This window comes from Vigna angularis, chromosome 7, assembly GCF_016808095.1.
Source record: "Vigna angularis cultivar LongXiaoDou No.4 chromosome 7, ASM1680809v1, whole genome shotgun sequence".
Lineage (NCBI taxonomy): Eukaryota > Viridiplantae > Streptophyta > Magnoliopsida > Fabales > Fabaceae > Vigna > Vigna angularis.
In genome coordinates, this window is record NC_068976.1 from 8,986,079 (window position 1) to 9,013,756 (window position 27,678).

General features: G+C 32.2%; 3 protein-coding genes, 1 long non-coding RNA gene and 1 other non-coding gene across 6 annotated transcripts; 2 read left to right on the plus strand and 3 right to left on the minus strand.

Moving 5' to 3' along the window:
- Positions 1-453: 453 nt before the first annotated feature.
- On the minus strand, positions 454-5,907 carry LOC108336950 (uncharacterized). The gene is made up of 9 exons (XM_017573392.1): positions 5,809-5,907; positions 5,518-5,706; positions 5,318-5,404; positions 2,147-2,233; positions 1,872-2,063; positions 1,667-1,777; positions 1,164-1,220; positions 935-1,081; positions 454-825 (listed from the first exon to the last, which is right to left on the minus strand). The coding sequence occupies exons 1-9, from the start codon at positions 5,905-5,907 to the stop codon at positions 454-456; spliced, it is 1,341 nt and encodes a 446-aa protein (XP_017428881.1).
- LOC128193436 (small nucleolar RNA snoR117) lies at positions 4,415-4,496 on the plus strand. Its single transcript, XR_008244658.1, has one exon. It is a non-coding gene; the product is annotated as a small nucleolar RNA snoR117 (small nucleolar RNA).
- Positions 5,908-14,228: 8,321 nt separating the features above from the next.
- Positions 14,229-18,029, minus strand: LOC108336951 (uncharacterized). Its single transcript, XM_017573393.1, has 6 exons — positions 17,854-18,029; positions 16,141-16,237; positions 15,698-15,886; positions 15,444-15,602; positions 14,987-15,043; positions 14,229-14,603 (listed from the first exon to the last, which is right to left on the minus strand). Exons 1-6 carry the CDS (start codon positions 18,027-18,029, stop codon positions 14,229-14,231), a joined length of 1,053 nt encoding a protein of 350 aa, XP_017428882.1.
- A 136-nt stretch (positions 18,030-18,165) lies between these two features.
- On the plus strand, positions 18,166-19,284 carry LOC128197791 (uncharacterized). 2 transcript variants are annotated; one of them, XR_008250620.1, is made up of 4 exons: positions 18,166-18,231; positions 18,334-18,385; positions 19,008-19,089; positions 19,185-19,284. It is a non-coding gene; the product is annotated as an uncharacterized LOC128197791 (long non-coding RNA). The 2 variants fall into 2 exon arrangements; XR_008250619.1 differs by having other exon boundaries at positions 19,008-19,228.
- A 2,237-nt stretch (positions 19,285-21,521) lies between these two features.
- LOC108336953 (uncharacterized) lies at positions 21,522-24,129 on the minus strand. The gene is made up of 11 exons (XM_017573394.2): positions 23,978-24,129; positions 23,707-23,890; positions 23,494-23,619; positions 22,833-23,395; positions 22,666-22,747; positions 22,489-22,578; positions 22,283-22,405; positions 22,066-22,194; positions 21,896-21,999; positions 21,708-21,798; positions 21,522-21,623 (listed from the first exon to the last, which is right to left on the minus strand). Exons 1-11 carry the CDS (start codon positions 24,127-24,129, stop codon positions 21,522-21,524), a joined length of 1,746 nt encoding a protein of 581 aa, XP_017428883.2.
- Positions 24,130-27,678: the final 3,549 nt, after the last annotated feature.

A 27,678-nucleotide genomic window follows, 5' to 3' on the forward strand; every position in this document is an offset into this window, starting at 1 on the left:
CTCTATTGCTAACTACATTATAAGTTGGTTCTCCTATTTTTATAATGTCCTTTTCACCTATATAAACAGGTGAGGATGGTTAGATATATAATATTTCTATCATGATTACTAATTATATAAAATCATTATTGGCTCACTATTGATAAAAATAAATTAACATAAAATGAATTATTCATTCATAAGCTTCACCATGTCTGCTGATATTTCAAAGTATCATTTTTGTGCCTTCTTTGCATACATAATCACAAGTCGAAATTTCATAGAAAAAACATTCATTATATTTTAACACTATATTTTCGTGAAAAGTATAGAATTACAAAATCAGGGAGGATTGAGAATTAAAAAAAATAAGAAAATAACAGGGAGGAAACAAATAACTAAAGTTTAGAAGCAAAAGCAAGGTTGAAGATTTCATAAGTTAATGATGGACGGATATACAAATGCTGTATTGATTCAATTACCACATTGGCCACCGGGTCCTCCAAATTGGATTGTATTTCCAACATTTCCTCCTTCATCTCCATAGTGTTCGGCATTAAAACAATCAGGGTCGTCGACAAAAGCCTCTGTCATGTGTTTTTCAGGTCCAAAATCTGTTCTTCCTCGATCTTGAATGGAGATATATATAAAGTAACAAGCATGAAGAAAGTTGTTATCTGGAAAATATCCAGATCCCATTTGAGGACTGATAGTGTTAGGAGGAGTAAATGTTCTCCCACCCCACCCCACTCTCTCTGCTGAGGTCAGGTTTGAGAATAATCTCCCTGGATAATATCCAACATCATGCCCAAAGAGATTCAGCCACCAATTTTGAGTTTCTCGGTCCTGAAAATGTATATATATACTTTTCTGTCAATTACATAACATTATTCTTAATTTTCATACTCAAAGTTGTATACAGTTGATTGTGAAGTTTTATAGACATCGACGTCACCAAAGTAATAGTAAAATTAGTCTCAATGGAACGCCCTCCGTAGATAGATACTTTGCCCACGCGTGAACCAAGGAACATATACGGATGCGTTTGGACAAAACCTGGGCATTGGAGATTGTAACATCCCGTCTTGTCGAAATTATCTGTCTGCAACATTTTATAAGGTTAGTGAGGATCTTTACTAGAAAAATAAGAAAGTAAAGATTATAAACAAGTCTCTTCTTCTTACTGTCCATAGTGAGTAGAAATAAGTTGCACTGTTACCACCGTATATTTGTGGAGCCACCTTTAACACAGATTAAATGATAAGTATAAAAAAACCTCAATAAATGTAATAATGAACTAAATATATTTTTATTCTTTAAATATTGTTAAAAATTGTATTTACTCTCTAAATTAAATTATAAAATATTTAGTCTTTTTATTTTATGAAAGTTACGTAAAACATCAATTTTCACAACATGTAAAATGTTTACAATTTAAAAAGTAGAGTTCTACCTCTAAAGTATAATATATAATATTCACATGTTATATGTAATGCGTTGAAGAGATGTTTTATATGACTTTCGTAAAATATAAAAGTGAAACACTTTACAATTTAGTTTAGGGATAAAATACAATATTTTTAAAAAGAGAAAAATATATTAATTTAACTTAATAATAATTATTTCAATTAAAACTCACATGCCACCCGAAAGAAATTTTGTTATTGCCTCCATTCGCAACAAATACTTGAGAAAGACTTTCTTGAACCTTGGTCCTGAGTCTTGGATTATAAATGCTGTTTGTTCCCGTAACTTTATAAAAGGGACTGAAATCTGGTGTAACATATATTTCTGCAGCCTACAAAATTGAATTCAATGATGATTCAAATAAAAACCAAGAATGAGACATGCATTCCATAGAAATAAAATTACAAAATCTGAGAAAAACTTACATGAACACCGGGAACACTTTGAAGCATGTTTTGATTATAAAGTGATAATTTTCCCTGAATGAGTTCGTCTTTTGTTGTTTTTCGAATGGGAACAGTTCCCTTTGGACATTTTTCTTTTTGAAGTCCAAATATAAATTCATTCGATGAATCTATCGTATTTATCTTTTCAAATGACTTATAACTAGGCATTCTCTGTAAATAAATAAAACAAGTATTATAAGTATAATTGACTAAAAGTTAATCTCATTTAAAAATATTAAGAAAAAATAATATACCTGCAATTTATGATCTTTCAATAAAGGATGATCAAATGCTGGTTGCTTGTGAATATCAACGCAATCAACTATATATCCAAACTTTGTCTATAAAATTCAAAATAGATAATATATAAAAAAATTAATCATACCTAAAGTAAAATAGAATGGAACAGAAGAAGAATACGCACTTGAATGCTTTTAACAGAGGGTTTGTTAATAATTTTTAATTGTGTTTCTATCTCCAAATCATCTATGTGAATAGCATGAACTCTATTACTATCATGACTATTTACGAACCACAATACAAAGAGTAATATCTTGATCATTTCTTATGCAGATCCTTCTATCTATCAAATAAAATATGAGTGTCTATTGGATCACCTTGTGCAATTGCCTCTTTATAGCCATTAGCACTCAAGAAAGATTGGAGGATAATTGCATTGTATGAATCAACAGAAAAAAAAATCAGTTATAAATGATTATTATATTATTGCTAAAAATATTATTTTTATTACGTTCACTGAATTCTAATAGTTTGCACTTCTAATAAAAGAATTATTTCAACCTAATTATAACTAAATGTTATACGTCATTGTAGAAAGATGGATTGCAATTATTGTGTTTTAAATGATTTATTGATTACAATTTAAATGTTATTTTTAAATTTATTGTTGCCTAAATTGAGATCATGGAGGAATTATAGTCAACTATTATGTTCAGTATTGCATTCATTAATCTTTATTACTAAGAAATTGTAATCAGTTATATTTTAAATAATTATATTAATTATAATTCTCAAGAGATTGCATTATATTTTTTCTTTGTATGGGTTAATGTTCAAGAGGATATAAAGTTCAATAGAAGGACCAATAACTTTCAATTTGAAAAAGACATTAATGTCATACACAAAACATAAAATGAGATGAAGTTGAATAAAGTGAAACTTATACCTTGGTTCTGCCATTTTCACGAAGGACTTCAATCCTTGTCATTCAAGCCATTCTCGAAATGTAAAACTTTCCCTTCTGAAGAAATTTGATAGCGTATTTATGAGGAATGATTTTCCTCATCTTCTAGTGGTCAATAAAAGCTTTTTGGGCTTCTTCTTCACTATCCACCCTTCAAGATTTGAGGCTCATGATTTTCGGCCAACAGTTTTGATGCATTTACGCTGAGATGAAGAAGCCATTTGCAATGAATATAAAGGATGACTTGAAGCAAAGTGACTTTGAGATAGAGTAGGAGAGTGATTCAGGGTGAAAGTTTGATGAACAATTTAACATATTAGGATTTTCCTTTAATGGATTAAGTTTAGAAGGAAACCCAAAACTTTAAACATAACAGCACAAACTTCTAGATTTAATCGATTACCCAAATAGCTTAACTGCTTATTTTAATGGGCGTTGCTCCCTCCACCATCACCTTTGTTCTCTTTACCTCCCCACAAATTTTTTAATGATAAAATTATCCTTTAATTTTTAACTATTTTACTTTTAACCTTATTTATTTATCAAATCCTAAATCATTTCTCACTTTCACTCTAGCATAGCCTCCACCCCAGCTTTCTCTTACTCTCTTCTCTCTTTGAGATCCGTTTCTTCCACCTCTGTCTCACTCTCTTCTTACTTCCAATCTTCTTCTTCCCTATTGTGATTTTTGTTTACTGAAAGTATGGTGGTGTAGTGTGTAGTTATTGTGGTGTATTTGGTTGGAGGTAGCAAAGCTTTGTTGGTTCTCCAGTGATTACAAAAAGTGACAAAACTTAGTGGTGGTGCAAGAAGGTTCGGTGGTGGCAAAGCTTCCTCTTAGTGATGGTGGTTAAAGGTGGTCCCGCGAGCTTCACAAGCACGGTAATGGATGTGAAAATGTGTTGATTTTTAAACGGATGTCAACATCCATGAACGGATCTCGATATTCGTTAAAGGAGAAATGGATGTGCCTTGTTCGTTGAGGCTTGCACGATTATCTTCTTCTTCTGCACATAAAACACACAGGCAACCAACGAGCACAACAAACAAAATGTATATTCAAATACATTAAAATGAAATGCATACTACGTCAAGCCTAGTAACAAGCTCTTGAAAGATTTGGGCTGAAGCAAAAAGATGGAGTATACAACTGTAGTTTCACTCGTAGAGGAAAATTAGGGTTTCATTTCATTTTCGCCTATTTAATTTGCAATCCACCCATTCACAGCCTCGCTTGCTACTTGCATAATTTGGGCAAATTTGATATTGTTTTTGAATTTTTTTTCCTTTATTTTTTTGCGTTTCTGCATCTGCATTTGGCTAGTAATGCATGATCAATTTGTCCGTACCATCTAAGACTCTGTCTTTGACGAATGCTCAAATTCTTAAATCTGAGGCCTTTGTTCTTTCGACTTTTCTGAATAATAATCGTTTTCGTGTTAGTTTTTCACCACCGCACCATCACTGCACCAGCAACGCACCATCAACACACGAGCAGAGACCAAAATGAAGAAGAAAGAATGAAGTGGAAATGGATATGGAGAATGGTAGAGGAAAAAATAGATATGAAAGAAAGATAGAAACTAAGAGTTGGAGGGGTTAGATATGGAGAATGGTATAGAAAAAATGGATATGAAAGAAAGAGAGAAACTGAGACTTGGGGGGGGTGCTGCTGTGAGTGAAAATGAGTGGTAAGGAATTAATGTTTCATATAAAAGTAAACAAGGTAAATGGTTAAAGTAAAAAGGGTAATTTGTAATTAAAATTTTTTTGAGGAGGTGTAGGGAGGAGTTGGGTTGGTGGAGGGAGTAGCTCTCTATTTTAATTCAACACACCGAAACAACAATCACAACAAATAGTGAAAAAATCTTAATCGATTATATAAGTTCCTTAATCGATTAAAATGCGACTAGTCTCAGGTTTTTGAAAAACACAGAAATACTGAGAAAAGTCTAATTGATTACATTATTTATATAATTGGTTAAAATTCACAGAATATGTTTCATACAAGATTTCACTACATTCAAGGACAGATCAATACATACATCAAAATGAATGTTTACAATAAACGAATGATGCATGATTTGACAGTATTAAATCTTGTTACCACTTGAAGACCTCAAGTAGTATACAATTCATCCTTTAATCCTTGCTTGAGTCTTTGTGCCTCCAATTTCTTTCATTTCCCTGTAAAACAGTCATAAGGTCTTGATGCAGGTACCCAAATGAACTTGAGGTCTTTGCTGTTAGTGGTCTGAGTTGGTTTCTTGGGAATCCACTTGAATTTTCCCTTGGGAACACCAACTTTCTTATAATAACAAGATTTTGCAGTATGACCAATAATGTTACAGTAAAAGAAAGTAATAGATGAAGGTTTACTCAAATAAGAAAACTTCTTTGAATTTATTTTATTGCTTTTACCCATGTAACATATTCCTTGTTTGTTATAATGACCCTTCTTTGGGATCCAAGCACAACTTCCAAATTGAATCTTCCTAGAGCAAACTTAGATAAAGTACTTGTCAAGTATTCAATTCTCTCTAGGTGAGTTAGGCAATCAATACAGTCTTGAACAACAGTTTTCACTTTAGTTTTAGCATTCTTAATAGACTGTAAAACAGTATCAAGTTCAGTTTTCAAACAAGCATTACCATCAACAAGGTTATTTATTCTGTATTCTAAGTCCCTTTTTTCACTATTTAATCGATTAACCTTGTATTGTAGCTTCATTGCTTCAACATGCAGTTCTTGAAAAGCATCTAACAGTTGATAGTACCTATCTTTTATTGGTTCATTCGAAATTGCAGCCATTGCTTTCTAAATTCATAGAACCAACCATTAGACATATATTTGTCTCTTCTTCTAGAATTTTATCATCATCATCACTTAAAGAGCAACCTGAATCACAATCTTCCCAAACTATATATGCTTTCTTTTGCTTGTTCCTTCTTTTGTCTTGATTTGACTTTTCATCAATCTTTTGTTTCATTTTCAAGACTGGACATTCTGGTTTGATATGGTATTCTTTGCCACATTGATAGCATGTAGGAGTCATAGCCTTGCTACTCCTTTTGTTGCCTTTAGCATTCCCTGCAAAATCAAAAATAGCATTTCTAGATTTCATGAATCTTGAAAATTTCTTTACCATCATATTAATTACTTCCTTTTCTGGAAATTCTGAATCTGAGTCTACATCACAATCATGCTTTCTTGAACCGTTCTTGATTGTAGTCTTGAGGGAAATAGAGTGTTTTTGTTCACTTTCTTCTTCTTCCCTCAATCTGCTTAACTCATGTTCATGCTCCCTTAGCTTCCAAACAAGGTTGCCATATTCATAGTTGTTAGATCTCTAGATTCTGAAATGGCAGTAACCTTAGGTTGCCAACTTCTGTTCAAACTTTTCAGAATCTTGATGTTGATCTCTTCCTTGTCAAAGGTTTTTCCAAGAGCAACAAGATGATTTACAATGTGTGTTAATTGTTTCTGAACATCATAGATGTTCTCTCCAGCTTTCATCCAGAACATTTCATACTCCTGAATTAAAGAATTTTTCCTAGCCCTCTTAACTTCATCAATACCTTCATGTGTAACTTCAAGGACATCTCACATTTCTTTGGCAGTTGTGTAGGTTGATATCCTGAAGAATTCATCAATAGTTAGTGTAGATGAGATGATGTTCTTTGCTTTCACATCATAATGTTCTCTTCTACTTTCATCCAAACTTCATTCTAATAAGTTCTTGACCATTGTCTTGTCATCAGTTACTTTAGTAGGCTCATATGGACCATTAATAACTACATCTCATACACCCTTATCAATTCATTCCAAGAAAATCTTCATTATGATTTTCCAAAAGGGATAATTTTCACTTGCAAACAATGGTGGTCAGTTTGTAGATGCACCTTCTCCAAAAGTTTACTGAAAACCTAACCAATTAAAATTCGAGTAAAGTTCGAATTCCCAACTTTGATACCAATTATAGAAAAAGTTTGGCCAATATTGTCAACTAGGAGGTGGGGTGAATTGGCTTCCCCTTTGAAAAATTAGTTCTTTAAAAAGCTTTTTGAAATCTTTGTAGTTTTCTTGGAATGCAATTAATCAAGAACAAAGACAATGTAAAATTGTAGGGAATGAGAGATTCACACAATTGTTTATACTGGTTCGGCCCATTGCCTACGTCCAATCTTCCTTCAATCAACCTTAGATTGAAGGGATTCCACTATATTGATTGAGTTCGTATAAGCAAGACATACAAAAAACAATCCTCTCAATGTACTCTCCTTTCTAACTCCAAATCAACTATAGTCACCTAAAAAGATCACCTTCTCTTTGTCACCCTTAGAGTAATACCAACTCTAAGTCAAGAACTTCAACAAGTCCTCTTCCTGGCCACACAGCAACAAAGGTACAATTAGCCTTAATTGTATATAACTCTAATCAGGAAATGTACACCTCAATGTTCAGAAACGATCAGCTTCTTTGATAGCACTTCAATCTTGCAAGAATCTTTAAGGATTTCTTCCAAATAGTAGTATTGATTCTTGAAGGATTTCAGGACGCTCCTGCAATTAAGATCTCAACAAACAAATTAGATATTAAAGATATAAATCACAAAAGTTGTTGAATACAAAGAGCACTACATCTATTTATAGATTTATCAGTACTGATACATTTTAATCGATTAACCAATTAATGTAATCGGTTAAGATTTTCTCACAACTTTACCAGATATACATTTGCACATATTTTAACAGATTAAAAGTGCATGCAATCGATAAACAATTCATACAAGCCACAATATTTAAAAATATGATCGTTATGTCACTTATGGCTTTCTATGAAAAAGGTTTTCATATAAAACACATTTTAACCAATTAGGAAATTAACATAATCAGTTAAGTTTCATACTTGAGCAAATTTTGAAAACTTTTCCATTCATAATACCTCAATGCACTCAATAAGCATGTGCAGGCATAACCATGAGTTTTAATCGGTTATCCACATAATCTAATCGGTTACAACTTTGTGTTTGGCCTCTGTTAAGCATATATTGATATATGATGAATTTAACAGATTATACAAACATAGTAATCATTTAATTCATGCAAGTATGCAATGTGAAAAGTGTTTTAATCAAAGATTCATTCTTAATCAATGAATTCATATATCATATAGTTCAAGCACAATCACAAATATAATCAAACAATAGTATTGTCATTTTGTTGTGCAATAAACTATAAAACATTTCTTTTGTCATCATCAAAAATACATATGTGAGATATGGGTTCAGCTGTATATTGTTCCCCTATCAACAAGCTGTAATAAGTTCCAGCTGCGGGTTAACCGATTCTAGTAAGTGAATTGAATTGGTGAATTCCAATAAGAAATTTGAAAGGAGAAGCAAGTTTTCAACAAACTTCAATTTGATGGCTTTTTTTTATGAAAGTTAATTAATAGGAAATTAGGTACAGATGGAGGGATAGAGTGAAATTGAAGAGCATGGAAATTAAACTTGGTCTACAAGAATGAGGAGGATAAAGAAAGAAAAAAAAAAGCAGAAAGAAGAAGAAGAATCAAGTGCTCTGTTGTGTTGGGTTAAAGTTAGATTCAGAAAACATATAGAAGGTTTGGGTTAGAGTTTGAGCTTATGGACGGTGACTGATCCCCACCTATGGACTACACTTATGATTATTTTTTATTTTATATACACAAAATTATCTTATTCTACAATAACCTTTATTTATCATATATAATTAAACGAGATTTATTTTTAAAATTGTAAAATATGAATTATATTATGTAAATATTTATTAGAAAGCATATGGTTATATTTGATTCAAAATTGCTTATCAATTTCATATTAGGAATTTTGTGTATGCGAACCAAGAAGCTATAGAAAACAAGAAATAAAAAAGATATCCATATAGTTGGTAAAAAAATTAATAAAATATTTCTAAATGGTTAGTGAATATTATAATTGATTCATATTTTAATTATTATTGAATAAGAAATCATTTAGGACATCTTATTAATATAATCACCATAAAACTAATGTGAATACAAGAACATTTGAATTATATATAACTATAACATTATCTTTTATTAAAAAACATAAAGAATATATTGTTAGAATAACATAAGGTTGTGTCATCTTTAGTTGAATCAAGTCCTTGTCGGATTTAGTAGAACTGTACTCACGTTAGGTTGACAAAATTATATGTCAAATGGAGTGGATCAAGTTTATATTGAACCGAGTCTAATTGGATCCACATAAGACTGAGTAGATTTGGCCGATCTCGAGATGAGTTGAGTCATATCCAATTTTTGGTTGGTTTGAGTTTAAATACGTTTTGGTGAGTCAAGTTAAATCCACATCAAGCTGAGTACAATAGACCAAGTTTGAACTCATCTCACACAATGTTTATTATGTTCAAATCTAGTTAGGTTAGTTTAGTATAGTGGAAGGTGTTAACTTTCTTGTTAAGTTGCAAATAGTAAAAATGAAGTAAGAACCAATTTATTATTAATGTATAATAATTTTCAAATTAAAATATTTTATCCTAATACTAGCTTATTTTAATAGACACTTTTGAAGGCCATAGATTTTTCAACATACTCATTTGGTGAATCAATAAAAAAAAACTTATTGATGGGCAAATTAACCATAGAACAAATTAACTACTCTACTACATCCTTAGAAGGTGGGCAAAATTAATTTAGTTAACTGAATTATATAATCCTATAAAAAAAATTAAACTATTCATAATAACAATTGTATTGTTTTATAATTCAATTTTAAAAAACTGAACTACAAGTTAACTACTCATTAATTGACCTTTACCTTTCTTTTTTTTTCTTTTTCTTCCATTGGGTCCTATCCTACATACATTAAATCATGAAATGAGTTCCTTTGTAGCTTTTAGATTGATAGGTGGATATTCTTATGTATAAACGTTTAGCATTAATTGTATTTTTATTAAATAGTTTATTACACCTATTTACATTTCTTTTTCATTTTACTATTCATTTCATATTTCCTTTCTTTTTTGTTATAAAAATTATTCTTTTAATTTTAGATAGAACATCTTATAGCATTTTTAGCCATGCAACTCTCAATGGAACCAAGCTTCTTAGAAAAATTGATATTACTCACAGTCAAAATTTGTTGGTAATGCATTAAATTTGTTGATAAAACTAAATTATCATTAGTAAATTTTACTAACGGATAAAAATCCGTTCATAAGTAAAGTACACATTACTGACGAATTTATCGACAATTTTTTTTGTCGGTATTATCATCTAGTTTACCGACAAGTTTTCTATCGGTAAGTGTCACACATTAGTGACGGATTTATCTACTGATATTTTCGTCTATAAGGGACATACACATTACTGACAGATTTATCGTAGGTAAAAAATAAAAATTCGTCAATAATTTGTTAGTAATGAAGATTTACCGAAGAATTTATATCCGTTGGTAAAAGCCCATCAATAATTTTAAGAATTTTTTTTGAAAGTTAATGAAAAAATTAGTAGAACAAAAAATAATTCAATATATTTTACTGCTGATAGAACAAAAATTGTTCCATTCAGTTAGTTTGAAATAATGATAAGTTCAATCTTGAAGGAAAGAGAAAGAGGGAGCGTGGTGAGGATGTCCATGTTGTAGTATTTTAAATTTAATACCTTATTCCTTATATCCGTTGGTAAAAGCGCATCAATAATTTTAAGAATTTTTTTTGAAAGTTGATGAAAAAATTAGTAGAACAAAAAATAATTCAATATATTTTACTGCTGATAGAACAAAAATTGTTCCATTCAGTTAGTTTGAAATAATGATAAGTTCAATCTTGAAGGAAAGAGAAAGAGGGAGCGTGGTGAGGATGTCCATGTTGTATTTTAAATTTAATACCTTATTTCACTTTATAGTACTGTAAACTGACAAAAGTATGCTATCATGAATTTTTTTTATTTGCTATAATAGCTATATTTTTAGTTAAAGGTTTAATATCCTATTTGGTCTCACTTTCGTTAGACAATGTCAATTCAATCCTTATTTTTAAAAGTGTTTGGAATATGTCTACAGTTAGTAAAATTTGTGTTTAATTTGTCCCTTCTATTAAGTATAACCAAACGGAGTTAGTTCATTGATGATCTAGCATCAGTTATTGACAACGTGTCAATATATTGTTTTGTGCATGTTGACGTGTAACTGACTTAAAAAAGATATAGCGTTTTATTAAGATAGGGTTTTTTAATTTGGGGAAAATGTGATTTAGGGCATAGATAGAACCAATTAGAGTCTTCTTTAATTGTCTTCTTCTCAGCGGTGGGTCTTCTTCCTCTCCTTCCCCTCGGGTCACTGCAGTAACCGTGGAGCTTCACCAGGTTCGCATGGTGGATCGAGGAGAGGATGAGGATCTATTAACAAAAGGACTTGGTAGAGAACACGGTGGAGGAGTGGTTGCGGTGGAGGTACTTCATCGCCTCAAGGCGACCATCACAGAGTTGTGCAAGGTAGACGGACCCAAACCTGTCGTCCCTAATTTTCCACTTGGGGTCGAAGTTGTGGGTAACGGCACCGAAAAAAGCCATTTTGTTCGGTTTGAATTTGCGAATCCATGGTAGGGTGAGTGTGGATTGGGAGCAGTAGCGGAAGCAGAGGAATGGTTTGTTCTGAGAGGATGGGTTGAACCCGCAGGTGTCGTTGTTGTCGCAGCAGACAGTGCAGTTAGTGAAGTACAGATCATGACTTTGGTCCCAATCGAGTTGGATTCCTTTATTGAGGAACTGTTGGAGGAAGCCGAGGATGTCGGTAAGGCAGGGGGAGTCTGAGTACTAAGGGGAGTGGTGGGTGGATCTGCACTAAGGGAAGAGGTGGGAGGGAGTTTTGATGAGGTGGCATTGGGAGGGGCAGTGGGAGTAGTTCGAGAGGGAAGGCGGCGAGCAAGGGCGGAGGAAGGAGAGGCGAGAGCATGTGACAAGTGTACAAATTTAAAGAAGAAGACCCACCGTTGTACCGTGTTCGCAAAAGGAGAAGAAGACCCTAATTGGTTCTATCTATGCCCTAAATCATATTTTCCCCAAATTAAAAAACCCTACTTAATAAAACACCATATCTTCTGTTAATGAGTAACACATCAGCACGCATAAAACAATATATTGACATGTTGCCAATAATTGGTCCAGATCATCAATGCACTAATTCTGTTTGGTTATACTTAACGGAAGGGACAAATTAGACTCAAATTTTACTAACTGTGAACATATTTCAAACACTTTTAAAAATGGGAACTGAATTGATATTGTCCAACGAAAGTGGGAATCAAAGAGGGTATTAAAGCTTAGTTAAAAGATTAAATACTGGTTCATATTTTAGTGGATTAAAGTTAAAATAAGTGAGACAAATTTATTATAATTTACTTTTTTAGATGAACCATGACATAAAACTAAATTTTACTACTGCTGGATTTTATTTCATGCATAGTCAAATTCCTTATATCGTATGCACTTTGTTTTATTTTCTAAAAAGCTGAAACAATTTTGTTTTGGGTCACTAATCACGTGAAAGGTTAGAATTATGGGTATCACGTGAGATTTTTTTTTTTATCTCTAATCCAAGGTCCAAATCTTATCATTTTAAGTAGTGTGAGAAGTTTTATAAACTTGGACTATTTAGAAACTATTTTCAAAGAATAAATATATATGGTAGCACACTTTTTTTTTCTTTTAAATATTTATTAGACTAAGTCACATATTGCAAACTTTCTTGACAGTTCTTTAATATCTACGATTAGAAGGTGATTATTAGGCTTCGATGAAAAACTTGCACGTGAAAATCCTTCCTTAACAATTATTTTAAGGTGTGGCTCATTCTTTTATTAAATTTCATCCAGGTCTTAAAAATCAAAGTTTGTATCTAGAAAACCGTGGTCACTCATACATGAATATAAGCTAGAATCAATTTGTCACCATGGACAGTTTTGATCTCTTTATTTATTCTTCCATTTCAGATTTGATTTTCTAATTTTTTAATATAAACTTTTGTTTTGGTTATAATAAATCATAACGTCAAAGGAACAGAATGACTAATTTCATCAATTTAACCAGAGTTGTGGGTAACACATACATGTCATGTCAAAGAAACATACAAAAACAAGTTCAAATTATATATCTGGGTGAGATATCATTGAATTTTTAAAATAATTATTTTGCGTACAAGTTATATATGATATGAATTTTCATTTCTTTTATTGTAGTGCAATAGACAGATTAGTTCATGGAAATGTGGGTACTACGTGATGTATTGGATCAAAGCAATCATCCACGCAGGAATTTATGTCAGTTGGTCAATGATAAACACTTATAACTAATGCATGAGTTCTACTATTTTAGGTACGCCACTACATAATAACATTTTTTTAGGGGTTCAATGATCCATCACCAATATTGAAAGAAACCATTACCAAAATAGCACATGAATGGGCAAGTTGTCTTCTACAACATGGAGATTAGATTTTGATTATGTGTTGCTTAAGTTTTGATTTAGGTTATGTTTATACTTACAAGTTTAAGTTAGACTTTTTTTAAACTACAAATTTTAAGTTAGACATCTTATTGCTTATTTTGATATTAGAACTTTTTATTATGTATTAGACATGAACAATTGGAAATATAAGTTCTGTTATGAAAAATTTGTTGTATTTCAGGTTTTAGTTTAATGATTAAACAAATAAAATAAAATAAAATATAGTAAATTTAAGTTTGTTATGGTCACAAGATACTTAAATTCATTGTCATTCTTATTTATCATGGTACGAACAACTAATTTTAAGTCTGTTGGTCAATAACAGACTTAAAATACGTATCTATAGAATATAAGTTTGTTGTAAAACAAATTTAAAAAGTCCAAAATAACATACTTCAATTATAGTGTTGGTGATATTTCGAAGTTTCATTTTTTGCCTTCTTTGCATGCATAATCACAAGTCGGAATTCCATAAAAAAAATTCATTATATTTTAACTTTATAATTTTATGAAAAATATAGAATTACAAATAATTAAAGTTTAGAAGGAAAAGCCAAAGATTTCGTAACGTTTATTCATGAACGGCAACAAATGGTGTATTGATTCAATCACCACATTGGCCACCGGGTCCCCCAAATTGGAGATTATGTGCGACAGTTCCTCCTTGATCTCCATAGTATTCGGCATTAAAACAATCAGGTTTGTCGACTACTGCCTCCGTCATGTGTTCTTCAGGTCCAAAATCTGTTCTTCCTCGATCTTGAATGGTGACATATATAAAGTAACAAGCATGAACAAAGTTGTTTTTTTCTGGAAAATATCCAGATCCCATTTGAGGACTGATACTGTTAGGACGTGTAACTGTTCTCCCACCCCACCCCACTCTCTCTGCCGAGGTCAGGTTTGAGAATAATCTCCCTGGATAATATCCAATTTCATGCCCAAAGAGATTCAGCCACCAATTTTGAGTTTCTCGGTCCTGAAAATGTATATATATACTCTTTTGTCAATTACATAACATTATTCTTAATTTTCATACCCAAAGTTTTATACACTTGATTGTGAAGTTTTATAGACATCGACGTCACCAAAGTAATAGAAAATCTAGTCTCAACGGGAACCCCTCCGTAGATGGATACGTTGGTCGCGCGTGCACCAAGGAACATATACGGATGAGTTTGGACAAAACCTGAGCAATGCAGATTGTAACATCCCGTCTTCGCGAAACTATCTGACTATTAATTAAGTAAATAAAATTACCATATAGCATAATATATATATCATTTTATAAGGTTAGTGAGGATATTATTACTAGAAAAAAAAAAAAAAAGTAAAGATTAAAAACAAGTCTCTTCTTCTTACTGTCCATGTTGAGTAGAAATAAGTTGCACTATTACCACCGTGCATTAGTGGAGACACCTTTAACACAAAATAAATTATAAGTATAAATAAAACTCAATAAATGTAATGAGCTAAATATATTTTTCTTCTTTAAATATTATTAAAAATTGTATTTAATCCCTAAATTAAATTATAAAATATTTAGTCTTTGTATTTTATGAAAGTTACGTAAAACATCATTTTTCACAACATGTGAAATGTTTCCAATTTAAAAAGTAGAGTTCTACTCTAAAGTATAATATAACATTCACATGTTATATGGTATGCGTTGAAGAGATGTTTTATCTGACTTTCATAAAATATAAAAGTGAAATAGTTTACAATTCAGTTTAGGGATAAAATACAATGTTTTATAATAGTTTAAAAAAGAAAAATATATTAATTTAACCTAATAATAATTATATCAATTAAAACTCACATGCCACCCGAAAGAAATTTTGTTATTTCCTCCATTCTCAACAAATACATGGGAAAGACTTTCTTGAACCGTCGTCGTGAGTCTTGGATTATAAAGGCTATTTGTTCCATTAATTTTATAATAAGGACTGAATTCTGGTTTAACATGTATTTCTGCAATCTACAAAATTGAATTCAATAATGATTCAAATAAAAAAAAAAGAATGAGACATGCATTCCATAGAAATAAAATTAAAAAATCTGAGAGAAACTTACATGAACCCAGGGAACACTTTGAAGCATGTTTTGATTATAAAGTGATAATTTTCCTTGAATGAGTTCGTCTTTTGTTGTTCTTCGAATGGGAACTGTTCCCTTTGGACATTTTTCTTCTTGAAGTCCAAATATGAATTCATTTGAATCCTTCGTATTTATCTTTTCAAATGACTTATAACTAGGTTTTCTCTGTAAATAAATAAAACAAGTATTATAAGTAATATTGACTAAAAGTTAATTTTGTTTAAAAATATTAAGAAAAAATAATGTACCTGTAATTTATGATTTTTTAATAAAGGATGATCAAATGCTGGTTGCTTGTGAATATGAACGCAATCAACAATATATCCAAACTTTGTCTATAAAATTCAAAATAGATAATATATAAAAAAAATTAATCATACCTAAAGTAGAATAGAATGGAACAGAAGAAGAATACGCACTTGAATGCTTTTAACAGAGGGTTTGTTAATAATTTTTAATTGTGTTTCTATCTCCAAATCATCTATGTGAATAGCATGAACTCTATGAATATCATGGCTATTTACCAACCACAATACAAAGAATAATATCTTGATCATTTCTTATGCAGATCCTTCTATCTATCAAATAAAATATGAGTGTCTATTGGATCACCTTGTGCAATTGCCTCTTTATAGCCATTAGCACTCGAGAAAGATTGGAGGATAATTGCATTGTATGAATCAACAGAAAAAAAAATCAGTTATAAATGATTATTATATTTATTGCTAAATTTATTATTTTTATTAAGAGGGGGAGGAGTTATAATTAATTATTACGTTTACTGAATTATAATAGTTTGCAGTTCTAATAAAAGAATTATTTCAACCTAATTATACCTAAATGTTATATCATTGTAGAAAGATGGATTGCAATTATTGTGTTTTAAATAATTTATTGATTACAATTTAAATGTTATTTTGAAATTTACTGTTGCCTAAATTTAGATCATGGAGGAATTATAGTTAACTATCATGTTCAGTATTACATTCATTAATCTTTATTACAAAGAAAAGAAATTGTTATCAATTATACTTTAAATAATTATAATTAAATGTTATATCATTGTAGAAAGAAGGATTATATTGATTACAATTTAAATGTTATTTTGAAATTCATTGTTGCCTAAATTGAGATCATGGAGGAATTTTAGTTAACTAATATATTCAGTATTACATTCATTAATTTATTACAAAGAAATTGTAATCAATTATATTTTAAATAATTATATTAATTATAATTTTCAAGACATTATTGCATTACATTTTTTCTTTGTATGGGTTAATGTTCAAGAGGATATAAAGTTTAATAGAAGGACCAATTAATTTCAATTTGAAAAAGATATTAATGTCACACACAAAAAATAAAATGAGATGAAGTTGATACTACGAAATTTGAGTTCTTATAATTTAGAATTTAAAAAAAAAAACTTATAAAGTGAAAACTTTTTTTTTAATAAAATGCGTATATATATGTCCATCATTTCATATTATTAGTGTATTTCACAAAATAAATAAATTACTTAAGACCTCTTAATTTTATATTAATTCTTAAAAAGTAATATTTAATATCTACCTATAATTTTATTTCATTAATATTGTCTTTAATTTTTATTATATAAATTATTTTCTTATTTTTATTATTTAATATTTATTGATAATTAACCTTTTACTAATGCGATCTTTAATTCTCTTTATTGTTATACTGATTTAATATTATATATATATATATATATATATATATATATAATATGTAAAGAATTTGAAATAAAAAAGAACATAAAAGTATGTATTTTCTTAATTTTAGCATTAGTCGAATACGCGCAGGATCCTCCCTTGTTGAACAGATAATTATCACATTCCAACTTCATTTCTGAAGTTATTCATTTTGACAGTTTTTTCTCTGTGATTTAGAAATGGAAAATGATATTTGAACAACCTGTTTTGACAACATTTAGACACTGGACGCGTGTCTAAATGTGACTGGTGCACGTGGAATTTTTTTTTTAAATGAAAGAATGATGTGGCAATGAGAGAATTGGGGGCAGATTAAAAATTAGGGTTATTTTGAAAATTTGAGATTGAAATGTTTTCAGCGAGAGAAGCTGGAGAACATTTCATGAAACACCTTCGAACCTTCGAACCAACCACCACAACTCTCGCCGGATACCCTCCGCCCCTAGACGTTGTCGTTTTCCCTCCATCCAGTGCCGCCGCAATGCCGCCGGTGTCCGTCGTCTTCCACCCAGCCAGGCAGTTCGGATTGCGGGTCGTCGCAACTCCGGCGTTGGCAGACGAACCGAAGACGGCATCGTCTTCCCTCCGGCCCAGCCAACCAAGGGCGCGTTTCGAGTATCGATTCCTCCCACCTGCTTCCTTCCCTGTGTCGGACCCTTGCGGTGGCCGCCGGACTGCCGCCGGAGTGTCGCCTGAACGGAAGGAATCACCGGTGTGGAACTATTGTCCGAACCCGTGACCGACGGAGTGTCGAGCGTGACAATCCTTTGTGCGTAGGTGTGTTTTATTTGATTTGTGATTTTTTAGGCCCGATTTTGGTGACGTTATTTTGATGGTTGTGGTTGATATATTGTCTATGGTTGTTTTGTGTTGGTGTAGTGTGATGGATGAACTTGGTGAACAAAGTAAAGGTCGAGATACAACGAAGAAGGTATGTAGGATTGTATTTGATTTGCATAGATTTGTTGTTTGACTGTATTTAATTAGTAAGCATGACTTCGTATGCAGTTAGTGTTCAGACACTACTGTAAAACCAAGATGATAGGTCTTTTGAACGAACGATTGACTTTTGAGCAGAAGGGTTACATTGAGAAGACTGTTTTTGGTTGGTTGTTATACTTGCCAGGTTGCATTAAGATAGGTAGGAATTTGTTATCTAAGTTATGTGGTCAATGGGTAGATAACATGAGTGGGTTTTATTTTGGTTACAAAGTTATTAAGTTTACTCAATTTGATGTCTGTCTGTCGTTAGGGTTGCCTACTGTTGGTGAAGTGATAGATTTAAATAAAGTTGGGCATCGTAGTGTTTGTAGGGAGTACTTCCCTGAGGGGAAAGTAGATGTGAGCATGGTATATGACTTTTTGTTAGAGGAACATGAAAATTTTCCAATAGAACATTTTTGCAGCTTGTATATATTGGTAGGGATATGAGAGTTCTTGCTTCCCAATCGAAGTGGACTAGTATTTCCAATTATTTTTGACCTTGTTTGGGAGTTGGGGTGTGTGGCTAAGTACAATTGGGGCAGTTTAGTTTTTCAGTACTTTGTTGAAAGTGTGTGTAGTGCTTCAACAACAATGAAGAATGAAACAAGCAAAAGCCATATTCATGTTCAAGGATGTGCTTACCTATTGCAGGTACATGTTTGTTATGTAATTGTTAATCAAAGACAATGATTCGTTATTGTTTTCATCATTTTTATTGTCATTGTTGATGGATTAAAAATTTGCAGGTATGGTTTTGTCACCATTTTGTGACATCGAAGTCCATTTATAGTACACAGGTAACAAAATTTCCAAGGTTGTTGAACTGGATTGATATGAATATTGGGGATAAGTTTATCAAAACTGCTTTGGCAAAGGGATCAGTGAGTAGTTGTTGATTAGACGAATGTGTTGGTGCAAAGTAATTTATGATTTGTGTTTTTATGAAATGAAAATTGTTAATGACATTGCAGGTTGTTATTGATGTTGGTGTGTCCAAAGAGCTGTGATTCGACCCTACCCATGTGCCCAAAACAACAACAAAAACAAAGATGTTGGTCCATCTGAAAAGGCTTGTCCTTCTGCCTCTAATAATAAAACAACAACCCCATGGAAGATTAATGAGCGTTTAGAAATTTACGTTATGTTTGTATTTGAATCATTAGTTAACATAAATATTAGTTATGTTTTGTAACGTACTGTATGCACTTACTATAATATCAATGAAGGTTAAGTTTTGACATTTCAAAGACAAGAATAACCATAATTTACGTTGAACATCATTTTCATCCACCTTACCTAGCCTTGCTTTGGTTTCAACATTTCCTATTGGATCCATCCGACATCGTTCATTTGAAACAAATTGAACTCAATTCATTTCTACAAGGCATGTATGCAACGACAATATACCCAACAACCAAGTCCTCCGTACAAATCATCCCACAAAACCCCACTACATCCAACGAAATAGAAGACACACTAAGGAAACTTGTTAATCCTTGATGCCAACGTTTATGGAAATTTTGTTTTCCATTATACTGTTACAATTTCTTTTCGCTAATTTGTTGTACTTGTAAGTAATTTGGAAACAATTATTTAAAAATTTCCAGTGGTACCTAAGGCTAAATAAGTGGGTACTTGGGTATAACTTTTTGCACATAAAGGCCAACTAGGTACACCACACTCATTTTGGGGTGCCTAATGTCTTCTCGCTCATTTGTTCTATTTCTAAGTAATTTGGAAACAATTATTTAAAAATTTATTAACAAATTCGTGCCACAGAAACCACAATTGGTAACGCTCCAGGTGCAGGACCAGAACTGGTACCAAAGGCTAAATAAGTGGGTACTTGGGTATAACTCTTTGCACAGCAAGGCCAACTAGGTACTCCACACTCATTTTGGGGTGCCTAATGTCTTCTCGCTCATTTGTTGTATTTTTGAGTAATTTGGAAACAATTATTTAGGAATTTATTAACAAATTCGTGCCACAGAAACTACAATTGGTAACGCTCCAGGTGTAGGACCAGAACTGGTACCAAAGGCTAAATAAGTGGGTACTTGGGTATAACTCTTTGCACAGAAAGGCCAACTAGGTACACCACACTCATTTTGGGGTGCCTAATGTGTTCTATATCATTTGTTGTATTTCTGAGTAATTTGGAAACAATTATTTAGGAATTTATTAACAAATTCGTGCCATAGAAACCACAATTGGTAAAGCTCTAGGTGCAGGACCAGAACTGGTACCAAAGGCTAAATAAGTGGGTACTTGGGTATAAGTCTTTGCACAGAAAGGCCAACTTGGTACACCACACTCATTTTGGGGTGCCTAATGTCTTCTCGCTCATTTGTTGTATTTCTGAGTAATTTGGAATCAATTATTTACGAATTTATTAACAAATTCGTGGCACAGAAACCATAATTGGTAACGCTCCAGGTGCACCAAAGGCTAAATAAGTGGGTACTTGGGTATACCTTTTTGCACAGCAAGGCCAACTTGGTACACCACACTCATTTTGGGGTGCCTAATGTCTTCTCGCTCATTTGTTCTATTTCTGAGCAATTTGGAATCAATTATTTACGAATTTATTAACAAATTCGTGGCACAGAAACCACAATTGGTAACGCTCCAGGTGCAGGACCAGAACTGGTACAAAAGGCTAAATAAGTGGGTACTTGGGTATAACTCTTTGCACAGAAAGGTCAACTTGGTACACCACACTCATTTTGGGAATGTCTTCTCGCTCATTTGTTCTATTTCTAAGTAATTTGAAAACAATTATTTAGGAATTTATTAACACATTCGTGGCACAGAAACCACAATGGCTAACGCTCCAGGTGCAGGACCAGAACTGGTACCAAAGGCTAAATAAGTGGGTACTTGGGTATAACTCTTTGCACAGAAAGGCCAACTACGTACTTGGGTAAAACGTTTTGCAGATGAAAGTCAATTAAGTACAACAAACTGAATTTCAACTGCCAAATATATTTCTCAACAATTTCTGAAATCAGATTTGTTGTGCAACCAATACATAAATATGAAATGTAACAACAAGTGTTCTTTCATCAATAATCCCCAACATTCTACAAAATGCCTAAATCTTGCAACACTTGATTCCTCCGCACGTTGTCCACATCCAAAATCCATTGACAAACATATTGCTCCCTAACTTGTTGTAGTTCTTCCTGCAAAGACAATAATGCACAAAACATGAATCAAATGCAACATTTGTATGAAAGATCGAGAACATATAAATTTTTACAGCTTACAGTTGTGTAACTGGGCATTGTGTTTCTTTCGTATTTATCAATGTCATTCCACAACTCCATAATTTTCAAAACAATTACTCCACAATCAAATCTACAACAAAACAAGTCCAACAACGCAAGTATGATATTTAACATATCAATTATACAATAAAATATTATATTTACAAAAATTAACATTACAAACATACTTGTTTGGTTGGATTGGAGTATGCAAGTGTTGTACCTCCAATGATGGTTTGTTGTCTTCCGAACAATTCAACAAATGTCCAAAAAGCAATGCAAGATTATATGCCTGGAAAACAACATACTCCCCTTATAAATTTGTAATTACAAAGTAAACATCAATTACTACACATACAATGACATTGTCAATCTTTTGTCGTTCTTTTCTTTTGTGCCCAAAAGAGTCCAGTGTAAACATTTGCAGTGATGAAATCTTCACAGCGTAGCACCACCAATGCCCGTCATGGATAATTGGGACAAACAACTACAACAAATAAAATATCACACCATAAAGTACGAATAACCATAAACATACTGTCCAAATTAATTAAATGAAATGTAATTGCACTAACAAATTCGGCATTAACAATGTCATCAAATCCGATGATATTAGATTGGAAGTAGTTACAGTAGTCATTCAATGTCCAAACTTTGCGATTACTCTTTCTCTTTCTTGAGTCAATTAAAACATGGGTCTGCAAGGAAGTCACATAGTTAGCTTTCATTTCTCATGTTAATAGAATATTAAGAGCATAAAATAACTACTATTTTAACCAACCGCATATAATGGACTAAAACATATCCTTTTCACTACTCTAGTACTCCTTCTTTCAAAGACCATGAACACGGATGTGCCAAACAAAATCCCCTACACAACCAAGAACTTCTTAATACTATACAATTCAACTGACATATAAACTAAATCATAAATTAACACACCAAATTTCATTATTACCATGTTGCCAAGCTGCATCCTAGGTCCAAAAGAATAACACTCTTGGGTTCCAAATGTTTGACCGCAAATTTCAGAAACAACCCTTCGAACAAAAATATCACATAAGTCAACATGTTTCATCATCACACTATTAATAAAAAAAATTTAAAAATTGTCAAATTCATTACCTCCAAGGAAGCTTAAACGGAATAACCAAGTTGTACAAGTATTTTGGATTTACATTCAATAAATTGCCATCCTCATTATCATGATGTCGTGCCATAGTGCATACAAGAGGTGCAACATCCATAACGTCCTCAACGTCCTCCTTCTCTTCTTCGAAACAACCACCCACATCACTATACCTGACTGTTTCAAAACATTGGCCTTCCCCATCTGCCCCACCATCAACATGACCATCATCTGCTTTACCATCATCCCCTTCTTCATCATCACCTTCAACTTCATCACATTCAACATCAACACCACATGTACCACCCTCTTTAAAAAAAGAAGGTTGCTCTGTTTCTTCCTTCCTAACACCTACCACTGTAGCCAAAGTTCTTAAATCTTTATTCATTGCAACAATTTTTCTTTGGTTGTCTTCAATTTTCTTCATCACCAATTCTTCCCAACTCAACCCTAACTCATGTCCATCATCTTCCGGTATTGGCCCTCGTTCCAAATGAAGGGCCGCACGAATGATTGAGTTCCGACGGTCCTCCTCCCGCAAAAACCACTCCCAACATATCTATAAACATCCATATATAACTAATCATTAAATAACAAAAAACACAATTCATGTACTACATATCGTAAAAATGTAAATAAAAATAAGAATTAACTTACCTCTTTCCATTTAAACAAGTCCTCTATTTTGTTAGACCTTAACTTAAGCGAAGGCCAATTTATTATTCGCGGGAAGACAATGTGATGTGCACCGTCCGCTAAACCCAAATGTTCAACCGCCCATAGCTAAAAAACAAATATTAACCAAAACGATAATCATATAATAAACAAATTACGGCTACATGAAATGTAATAAAATTTTAAAATTCTTACCTGCAACACTGCAACATTCCCACTAAGACCTAGGTCCCTTATGTCACGTTGCCTTATCATCCTTGACGCATTTCCTAAACTATTTACCACAAATGTGTGCACAGCTTTTGCCCAATTATATTGGTATAAATTATCGATGTTATCTAATACTGTAAAAGGCATGTTACTAACTGCCTTTGAGTGTCTAGAAAAGTAGAAAACAATAAAACAAACTAAAATATACAAACGACAAACACAATCAACATCCATGTCATTATTTTGTATTAAGAACTTTATCCTATGTATGACATCTTTTAGAGTGAACGACTTTGACGAAAATTGATGACAAACAACAGCATCAAAGTTATCATCAAAATTTACATCTAAACCACCAACACCCAACCCTAAACCCATGCAAACATCGCCAACTGTAAATGGTACCATTGTTTTCTTCAAAACAAAACATTCGTTGCGGCAAACCCAACGTCTAACCATTTCCTTGAACAAAGGATTGCAGAACTCAATTGGACTATTCATATAAAGACACCACTTGAATGGAGTCTCCTCGATACGTGTCCTATCACTTTGGCGTAGTATAGAATTAAGGTCGACTATCGGTTTTGTGTCACTCCATGCCCGCAATCGCAACTACAATTCATTTTCAAACAATAAAACCATCATAACCTCTTTTCAAACAAAAAACCATCATACCCTCTTTTCAAAGAAAGTTATAATTTTTGATAATATTAAATCTACTTACATTCTTGTAACCTTCTTCTTTTGTGCAATCCATGACTACCAATCCAACAAAATTACAAAAACAAAGTAAGATTAACCAAAAAACATCTATAAAAAATAATAACACTACAAAATACAATAGACTTCAATTATATGTCAAATTGTAAAGGATAAACAAGAAATGGAGAACCACACAATATCATTATTTATATCAAACGACCTTCTAAAAAACCCAATTCATCCCACCACATTTATTTCATCTATTTTTGGAGGTCCTCTATTCCATAAATTTTGGCACTTGGAAGAAACATTTTCAGTATTGTCAAACCAAGAATGTTTATGTTCTCATGTCCATAGTATCAATCACCACACAATTTATTTATTCAACAAATAGTATTAACAAACCACCAACATCATACATAAATAACATTCCACCCCAAGATGTCATATTTGTACAGCTTACAAACACCATATCATATATAAGCAACATCATACATAAACAACATCATACATATATATATATATATATATATATATATACATATGTATATATATATATACATATATATATATATACATATATATATATACATATATATATATATATATATATATTGTAAGTGTTGGGTTATTGGGTTCCTTTCCTATGTGGAGAATAGGACAAATAATGTGGACCATTAGGTCTCACTTTGTTTTAGTGGAGATGAGCTAGATTAGTAGGGCACATTTGATTCATTTGAAGAGAGAGAAAGGCCAAGTGAGAGAGATAAGAATAGAAGAATTCACTAACACAAAAATAGCTTTTAACATATGTTATTTTAGGCTTTTGACGTTTGTTAAATGTTCGACGTCATAGCGGGAGACGTTAAATTAACGTATGTTGTCTTTGAACAGACGTCAATTAACGTTTGTTGCACTTACAACATACATTAATTTTTGGGCTGTTTTTTTTATAAAAAAAATCGTCAATGTTTTCTTTCATTAAGACCATGAAAAATCAATATCGAACACAAGAATACACCACAAAAATTTCAGAAATTTTAGAAGTAATAACAACCAATTAAAAGTGCAACAACCAATGAAAATGTAACAACTAATATACATAAAAATCCAAATGAAACTAATTGTCAAGTGAGGGAGTAGATAGGTGGCGCTGTGACGGTCCGAAAATCGTCGTCGCGAGCCTAAGAACTGCACTAAAAGTCAATGAAAACGAGTTTTAATTGGTGCAAATAAAAGATAATGGTTCCAAACGTAATATAATCGGTGTAAAATTATTTTAAATGATGCAAAGTGGAAGAAAAACTACTTGAACGTTAATGGTGAATGAGAGAAAGTAGAGGATGAAGTTGATCGCGACGAGAGAAAATGCGCATAATTGGTTCTCGCGTTCTGGAGTGGGTAAAAATGCAGAGTATTTGATGCCAGCCACCCTTCCCAACTAACGTCTAAGTGCTCTAAGACATTAGCCCCCCTTCCCAGCCGACATTAGCCCCCTTCCTAACCGACGTCTAAGTGAAAAAAAAAATTAATATTGATGCTCAAAATGAAGTAATTTCAAACCTTTTTAACGTCTGTGGGGAGGGGGCCAAATGTCTAAGTGGCAAAAAAAATAATATATGCACGCAATGAGATATTTTTGAACATTTTTAACGTTTGTGAAGGGGAAGCCAGCATCTAATTGCAATTAGACATTGGGGGGACCTATAGTCAACGTCTAAATGCATTAAAATAGTGACTTTTCAGCCCTGTATGCAGACCATTTGACGTCTGATCCTGGGGTAGCCAACTTTATACCTTATTTGACGTCGGGGGCCTATTTAACCGACTTCTATAATGTCATTTTATTTAACCGATCATTTTTTATGTTGGATTTCCTTTCGTTAGACATTAAACGTGTGATGTTAAATGTTATCTCTACACTAGTGATTCCCGCATAACATAAGACCTGCATTGGTGTTTTCGTCATTGTGAAAGTTTTCACCATTGGATTGGATTGATTTTTGGACAGTGGGTTCTAGACATATGGTCATTTGTTTTGACCGTTCAGATCGTCAATCAAAGGTCTAGTTTGGGAGAAAACAGCCTTACATCAGAAGCTCTATTTTTAAGCATTTCATAAAACTTGCACTAGTGTTTTCGTCGTTGTGAAGTTTTTCACTATTAGATCGGGATGATATTTAGAGAGTGGGTTCTAGACGTATGGTTCTTCATTCTGACCATTCAGATCGTCAATCGGAGGTCTAGTTTAGGAGAAAACAGTCTCGCATCAACAACTTTGTTCTGGAGAATTTTCATCTTCTTGGTTTTCATCTTCTTGGTTTTCATCTTCTTAGTTTAGGAGAAAGCATTATGCTTAGTTAGTTTGACTAATTGAAAACCTTATATGGTATTTTTATCGGAGACTATTTTGCACCCTATTATTGGGGGTATTACATGTCAATGATTGGATATGGATGATTCAAGTGATGTATTATATATGTTTGAGTATATTTACATGGGTATGAGATGCTTGAATGCACGTATGATGTGTTGACTATGTTTCCACGTGATTTAGGGTTGATGTATGTAGTTTTGAATGCTTGAATCATGTCCAAGATGTTATTAGTCATGCAAATTGGAAAGCATTTTATGTGAATTTCAAAATAATTTATGAACCTTGTATTGTATTGAAGAGTGATATACACATTTTTAAAATAAAAACAAAATTATTTCATTTTACTAAATTATAATTTTTTTACATTTTCAAAATTAATTTTAATAATTAATTTTTTTTTCTCTTTATAAATATTTTTACAATTAAATATAACATTAACAATTATCATTTTATATTACTTTAATAATTAGGGGCATTTTTGTAATTTTCTATTTCTACCAATTAAACATTTTTTTTATCTGTCACATCGGTCAAATCCTACACTAATTCTCGCAAACTTTACTTCCAAATCCACTCTCACTCACCTCTAAATCCACGCAAATAAACAATAATTAATTCACCCTAAATCCCCTCAAATTCATCCACTCACTCTCCCCCAAATCATTCCTTTAAAGTAAGCACACCCGAAGAAAGCTTAGGAACCCTTGAGGGACCTAATTTCGTCCTCTCTCTCATCTTTCACATTCGACAACCTCTCTTGTTTTATTTTTATGTTCCATTAAGTGTTAAGCCTCTAAGATTATCCTATTGTAATTCCTTAATTGGATTTTGAGGTTATATTGAAATAATTTGCTTATTCTTTTGATTACTGTTGTGAT

Coding starts and splice junctions, on each gene's coding strand:
- LOC108336950 (XM_017573392.1), bottom strand. CDS start 5,907: ATGGCTGCAATTTCGAATGAACCAATAAAAGATAGGTACTATCAACTG. Junction 5,707..5,808: donor CAATGAAGCTACAATACAAG/GTTAATCGATTA, acceptor ACTGTTTTACAG/TCTATTAAGAATGCTAAAAC. Junction 1,082..1,163: donor ATTTCTACTCACTATGGACA/GTAAGAAGAAGA, acceptor AAAATGTTGCAG/ACAGATAATTTCGACAAGAC.
- LOC108336951 (XM_017573393.1), bottom strand. CDS start 18,029: ATGCCGTCTTCGGTTCGTCTGCCAACGCCGGAGTTGCGACGACCCGCA. Junction 15,887..16,140: donor CCTCTGTTAAAAGCATTCAA/GTGCGTATTCTT, acceptor ATTTATTTACAG/AGAAAACCTAGTTATAAGTC. Junction 15,044..15,443: donor AAATTTCTTTCGGGTGGCAT/GTGAGTTTTAAT, acceptor TTTGTGTTAAAG/GTGTCTCCACTAATGCACGG.
- LOC108336953 (XM_017573394.2), bottom strand. CDS start 24,129: ATGGTACCATTTACAGTTGGCGATGTTTGCATGGGTTTAGGGTTGGGT. Junction 23,620..23,706: donor GGAATGTTGCAGTGTTGCAG/GTAAGAATTTTA, acceptor TTTGTTTTTTAG/CTATGGGCGGTTGAACATTT. Junction 22,748..22,832: donor CCGTTTAAGCTTCCTTGGAG/GTAATGAATTTG, acceptor TTTTGTTCGAAG/GGTTGTTTCTGAAATTTGCG.